The 6,881-nt window shown below is 49.8% G+C and overlaps 1 protein-coding gene across 1 annotated transcript; it reads right to left on the bottom strand.

The window, feature by feature from the left end:
- Positions 1–1,478: 1,478 nt before the first annotated feature.
- On the bottom strand, positions 1,479–6,511 carry ITPRIPL2 (ITPRIP like 2). Its single transcript, XM_059415232.1, has one exon. The coding sequence runs from the start codon at positions 6,508–6,510 to the stop codon at positions 4,912–4,914; it is 1,599 nt and encodes a 532-aa protein (XP_059271215.1). The 5' UTR covers position 6,511; the 3' UTR covers positions 1,479–4,911.
- Between the last annotated feature and the right edge of the window lie 370 nt (positions 6,512–6,881).

Raw genomic sequence — 6,881 nt, 5'->3', positions numbered from 1 at the left:
TTCTAGGCAAGGAAAAAGACTTGAAGGCAGGACCCTGGGCTGCAAACCTACAGGTCTGTGAATTAACATCCTTGCCTGTCTGCGTGCAGTGCCAACTGTATACAATTATTCTAGCATTGCTGAGTGAGAAAGACTCCCAGGCACCCAGATGCTGAAAGCGAGTGAGCCTGTGTAAGGAATCATAAGCCAGGGCTGCCTTTCAGAAAGAGGAGAGCCCTCCCCAAATCTGACATTCAGTCTAGAGTTTTCTACAAGTTCCTTTATTAACAAAGCAAAGTATAAAAGAACAAGCCCGCCCCCCCCCAAAAAAAAACCTCAAAAGATTAAAAGTGCAAATTTACTCCAACCTGAAACAGAAAAACAAAAGGAGGCCTCAACTGTTTGGGCCACAGAAGTGGGGTGTGACCTAAAATTCCTTTTAATCACACAACTGTAGCAGCGGGATCATATTTGATTGATTAACCCTTTGGTCTCTGTTATTGGAACCAACCATATACTATGACTGCAGCCAACAGACTACATTCATAATACACAGTTGGGGTCAGAATACACATTTAAAATAACAATAAAATAAGAGGAATGTTTTAAAGTCAAGTCACTGAATCAAGGCACAATTTTTTTTTTAAAGCAAAAGGTGCTAAAAATCTTCCTGAATATCGGATACTTCAAAAACCAGAGTATGTATAGTTTTTTTTAAGGCTATTCTCTCTATATAGATGATTGCATATTATCTTCACCCTCTCCCAACTTATACTTGCTAAATTCCCATCAAATCACGTGCTATGTAGGCATAAAAGAAAACAAACAGTAGTGTCTAAGTAACAGACGTGTGTTTAAAAAAAAAAAATTAACAAACACCAAGATGATAACACTGAACCTTTTTCCCCTCTCAAGGATCTCTGGAAATTAGTAAGGTTCATTTCCCTCATTACTGGGGAAGGAGGTAATAGCCTTCCTCCATGTGGGTAGTTAAATCTTCTTCCCCACCACCCACCCACATTTTCCAGAAAGAGTGACTTATTCCAGGAGGTTAAAAGAGATGCTCTGGAAGCATGCATGTTAGGCTCACCCCTTCCGAATGCCAGGATGTCAGTTTTGGTGGGAGCCAACAGTGTTCTTGGTGGTAGGAATGGTAACGAGCCTAAGAAGGTTGGCCTGAAGACCCAGCCTTAGTTTTCTGGGGTCCAAGACCATTCACCATCACTGCTAAGCCACAGACTGGCATACTACTAAAATAAATGATTAATTTTAAAAAGAAGAACAAAATACAAATAAAAAAGAAACAAGTTATTCTGCAATCCTTCCTGATTACTCATCTGTGAACTCTGAGGCAGAGCAGAGGAGTTTAGCCTCCACTCACCAGGAAGGAAATGCCAAGAACTGACCCCCAGTGGTTTGCTTGGAGGCGGTGTAGCTGGACAAGAACAGCTCCGGGATGGAGGGTCCTTCTGGGAATTTTGAGTTAAGTGTTATCTGTGGCCTTGTTAATTTTTTTTTTTTTTTTTTTTTGGTTTGTTTCTACAATAAAGCTTAGCTCTGAGAAAGAAGGACTTGGAATATCACACCCCCAACTATGTATAACAACAACATCTCCAGAACAATAAATATAACCTTATACATACTTGGAGGGTTCAGCAGGGGTCGCAAACTGGTGGCCCCAGGCTCAAGCAAATGTTCTGTTTGGCCCACGTGGTGTTTGGGACAATTCAAAATGATTTTGTTTCAAATTGAGAAAGTCTCCCTTTAAAAAAATTCCTGATTTCTCGCCCCTCCTTACCTTTTTCCCAGCACAGAGCTGACCAATGGCTGCCATGCTTAAGGGGGGCACAGTCCCCACCCTCCACCCACCCACCCCTTCCCATACTGATCTCCCTGCCTGGCTTCTGCAGGCTGCTGAGTTTGCGACCCCTGGTTTGAAATAGCACATACCTAAAAAGGTGTTTCCTACCCAAACCTCTTACACCCTCATGTGATTCCCCCCCGGGGTTCCCCTTCTCTCCATCTCTTCCTTTGGTTCCCTCTTAAGGCCTCCCTCCTGAATTCTTCAGATTTCTCTTGGTTCTCTTGCTTCCGGTCTTTCTTATAGCTTCTTCCACTCCTCTTGCCAAAAAAAAAAAAAAAAAAAAAAAATCTCTATTTCTCAGCCCACAACCATGAGCCTTGCAGGATAGCTCCCAAGACAGATCAGTGGGAGTTACTGAAGGGTATCTTTTGGAAAAATGGCTGAGTCGTCCTCCCCAAAACTTTTCTTCAGGCACTGGCTGAACAGTTAATCTTTTCTTCTTCTTCTTCTTCTTTTTTTTTTTTTTTTTTTTTTTTTTTTACCATGAGCAATATTGAGGCTTCTTGTGTAAGAATCTTTGCGTACGTGAATCTCTAGTACCAAGTATACACCAAAAATGTGCACATTTCAGATCAAGGAAATGACGGAGCCCTGATAAAAGACAGAGATGAGCTTAATTTAAGTGCCTCGGGCAACCATCACACCTGGCTAAAATGTTGTATTATTTCATTTGTACACAGTACATGTTTGGGATCACTAAATATTGATCAAAATTGATCGAAATCTCTAGGTTTTGGTTGCCATGTACAGAGAACTATCACTCAGCATGGCACTTAAATAAAACATTAATATTTTAACAATTCACAAACACAATGCCCCATTAATTAAAAAATAATAATAAAATTTAAAACTCTTGAGGATGGATGAGGCTTTGGGTAATTAGCCTTAAAATAAAAATACTAAAACACTACAAGAACAAAATGTTACCAGATTTAAACTTCAAAAGACTAGTTAAGATTTAAAAAAAAAAAAAAAAGGAACCTATCAACTCAACTAGAGACATTTGGAAAGTTCCGCTTTTAAAGCTCTATCATCCCTCCAACAGCTTTGCTATTCCCCACTTCAGTAGACTTAATGACTACAGGGGGAATTGGAGCCAATATGGAGACAATATAAATATATATATATATAGACAGAGAGATCTACTTACTCTTTGCATCTGTTTTAAAAAGTAATTTTAAGAAACATTACTCAGTTTATATCTTTGCAGGAAGCTGGTAGACTGATCCGTTTGCTAAACTCAGTACCTTATAACCTAACACTGACCTTAAAAGCTGGGAATGACCTTTGCGATATCAAGAGGAACTGTCCCCAGAACAACCTCAAAGAGAAGGCAGGACATTTGCAACTGTTTCTCTTCCAGTCCAAGGTTGCAAAAGATCTCAGGCTCTGCAGCTCCCGAGAGGATTCCCTGCAAATCATTTATTCACAAGGATTTCCTGCCATGGCCAAGTAGGTCCCCTAAAGAAAGTTTAAAGATTTCCCTCAAAATAACTCAGAAGTTAAAACAATGGCCCTATTCAGGTGGCTATTTCTGTCTTCCAAGTTTTACCTTTAAGAGTCTAAGGAAATACATGTCTCTATTAAAAAAAATTTCAAAGTCCCAAAGTCTAACACTGGGTGGGACTGGCTGCATTTTCTATTAGGCAAGCAGATGATGGACTATTCTGAACCTAAACTAAACCTAAAGTGAGTTGGGGATATTTATGTGCAAAGGGAAAAAAAAAAAAAAAAGACTGCTGGCAGGCGGCGTGGCCCCCTCCCCTCCTCCCTAGCTCTCTTCTGCTGACTGCTGGTGGGTGGTCAGGGAGCACAGAGCCCAAGATACTGAATTCTATAGGAAATGCTTTACAAGACCTGGGTCCTGTCAACCGCTCCTCCAAGTCGGCATTAGGACCACTTAAAGGCCACCAGGGAGGGAAACGTGGTAACCACTAACCATAACTGAGCACTGACCAAGAGAGCTAACTACACTCAAGGCACTAAGACAGACATTTGCGCATTATCTCGTGAAACTCAGAGACTCCCATGCAGAGGAGTTTGTTCAAAAGGCTTCAAACAACAACAAAATGTTTCTGTCTCCAGCCAGCAGCATGTCTGGTGAGTCACCTGGATAGGCAAAGACTGAAATGTATCTTTCTCAAAACCCCATGTGTTTTCCCTGCGCACCAGTGTGGTCCTAAACATGGATCTTTTGCTACTTTGCACCGTGCCTGGCTCACGGTGGGCTCTCCATGAATGGGTGTGGACTGGTACATAGTCCAGGGTAGGCCTGTAGGGATGTTAGGCAAGCCTGCTTTTTAAGACCGCATATTTCTTAATAATAAATGTAACTGGCCTCCCTTTCCGATGCAACACTTGGCAGTGGCAATTACCACAAAATGAAAGGACCGATCAAAATAAAGTGCTATTTGCTCTGGAAGTTTCTCTAACCAACTCTTGACTGCCTCTCAACCCATGTGACTTAATTCTTTGCAATCCTGTCAAACACCCCTGATGGTACCACTTAAAATAACACATCAGTATTAATTTGAGTAGTGGAAACAGTGTTCCTCAGAACATTAGCCCCTAGAATAGAACTTCAATTCCAGTTGTAGATAAAGATTTACACTTTTTAAAAGACAATCAGGAACCCAGGACAGAGCAAGTAGTTACAGCAAAACAAAAAAACAAAACAAAACAAAAACACATTAGCTTCTTTAAATTTGGGAGAGAGGGCATTTTCTCTGCAGCTAGTTCTTACTTCCTTCATGGGGCTTTCCTAAAAGCTGGATCCTTCTGCAGAATCATTCCACACAAACCAACATTTGAACCAACCCTTAGCTGCTGGTGTTGGAGGCCTTTCTGTAGCTCGCTCAGAATATGTTGGTGGGAGTGAACAAGATGCCATAGCTATACTGGATTGTGGGGCCGGGGGGACATATAAGCCACCAAATGTCACTCTCCCAATTTTCCAACACCTTTGGCACCTCATTTCCTTGCATGAAACCGGCTTCATTGCCATCCCCACCCCATGCGGTGGAAGAAGCTTTAGGAGCATTAGGCCAGGTGGGGAACACTATCAAGGTTTATGGTTGATCTTCAGGAAATCCCTGTGCCCGCTGACTCCGGGGTGGGGGACACCTGTCAAGGTAGCGAGGACCTCCGTAGACCCGGAGCAGCTGGGGCAGCCTTCGCCAGGTGGACAGCAACCTCGATGCGGCAAGTTCCCGGGCTTGCCTGTCGAATGCAGCCAGGAGGTCAACAGGGGCGGCCTCACGCAGTACCTTGGGCAGGGGGCCCACCTCGGCAGCTGCCCCACCAGGGCCCAGGACGCAGTGGAAGAGCGTCTGGCGTCGCAGCAGGCAGTCCCTAAGGAACTGCACTAATTCTTCCAACCGATCGCACAGGTGTGCCTCGTCCCAGCCTTGAGCAGGAACCCCCTCACGCAGCAGCACCGCCAGCAGCGCTGTCTTGAGCATATATGAGGACAGGATGCGTCCCCACTGGGCTGTGGCCGCTGGGTCCAGCCCGCGGGCGCCCAGGTCTCGCAGAGCTTTAAGTAACTGTAGGCACTTGAGGTAGCAGGCACCTGGAGGGGCCCGTTCCTGCACCCAGCACAGCAGCTTCTGCTCCTGCCGAGCTGTGTTCACACCCCACAGTGCATCCGTGCGCAGGCCTCCCGGGAGCTCTGACGGGGGCCCGACGGGTGAGGGGGATGGTGGTGGTGCCACGAGGAAAACGCCATCACCCAGATGTACAGCGGGGATGAGACGCACTGCCATGGACAGGCGGCAGCAGCCATAGTCGGTGCGGCAGGGCAGGATGTGCAGGGTGGGAGGCTGTTCCAGGCCGCCCGGGGTCAGGCTGACCCGACAACGCCCCTCCAGACTGTAGCGCACGGTGGCCAGGGAGCGCTGCAGGTGCGCCTGGAACCAGCGCAGCACCAGCGGGGCAGAGAGGTGACGCCGCCCGAGCACGTCCACGCAGAAGCCGTCGGCGAAGGGTTTGCAGTCCCGGAGCCAGTGGCTCCCGGAGGCCCCCGGCGGAGCCTTGAGGGCGCACACGAAGCAGCCGTGGAAGGCTGGGGCCAGCGCGGGCTCAGGGCCCAGGCTCCTGGGCTCCAGCGCCACCAGCGGCGGGAGACGCAGGGGCACCAGCACGTCGAAGCCGTCGGGCCGCCGGATTTTATGCTGCTCGTAGGCGCTGCCCACCTGGATGAAGTCCCCACGGAAGGCCAAGGCCAGCGCCCCGCCGGGGATGGGACCAGGGGATCCCCGGGCGCGGCCAGCCCGCACCAGCTCGCCCACGATTCGGCTCACGTGCGCCTTGCTGTGGCCCAGCACGTGCGGGGACAGGCGCAACTCGTGCTCGTAGTAACTCTCCAGCAAGATGCCAAGACTCGGCTCTGGGAAGTGTCCAGCAGAGAAGGTGGAGTGGCTCCCCAGGCGAGGAGACCCTGGGAGGAAGCGCTGCCGAACTGCGTGGCGACAGCGCAGGAGGATGTAGCCGAGGAAGAGCAGGACGGCTACCTTGAGCAGCGGGAAGCCGCCGTCCGTGCCGTCGGGGGGCTCGGCCCGGGCGCCCCCGCTTCCCCGGAGGACATGGTAGAGGCACACGAGGGCAGTGCAGAGGCCGGTCACCAGGGGCCAGAAGACGCGCAGATTGAGGGTGTAGTGCACCGACATACCGGGCGCCCGGGACAGCGGCGGCCTCGCAGCCCAGGGCGCGAGCCCCGGCGGCGCCCCCGGCCCAGCATGCGGGCAGCGCCCGAGCAGCCCCGCGGTCCGGGTCTCCTTCGCCTCCGCGGCGGCTCCCCCCTCGCAGGGCCGGGGGAAGGCGCTCTCCAGCTCGACCCCCTCTCCCAGCTCAAGTTTTCCTTCCAGCTGCGGCCCGCCCTGCACTCGCGGGCCCCGGGCCGCGCCCTGCGCCGGCTGCACGCCTGGTCCCGCCCGGCGGCTCTCCCCGCCCGGCGCCCCGGCTCGCTGCCGGCGGCCAGCTTCTGACCCGGCCGGGCTTGCCTCCTACCCTGGGCGGCACTCCCGGGCTCCCTCTCGGC

The sequence above is a fragment of the Mustela nigripes genome, chromosome 11 (assembly GCF_022355385.1).
Source record: "Mustela nigripes isolate SB6536 chromosome 11, MUSNIG.SB6536, whole genome shotgun sequence".
Lineage (NCBI taxonomy): Eukaryota > Metazoa > Chordata > Mammalia > Carnivora > Mustelidae > Mustela > Mustela nigripes.
The sequence above is the reverse complement of the archived record's forward strand: the minus strand, read 5'-3'. Positions and strand labels throughout refer to the sequence as shown.

Bases quoted from the DNA above. Each gene is read 5' to 3' on its own strand.
- ITPRIPL2 (XM_059415232.1), bottom strand. From the start codon at position 6,510: ATGTCGGTGCACTACACCCTCAATCTGCGCGTCTTCTGGCCCCTGGTG.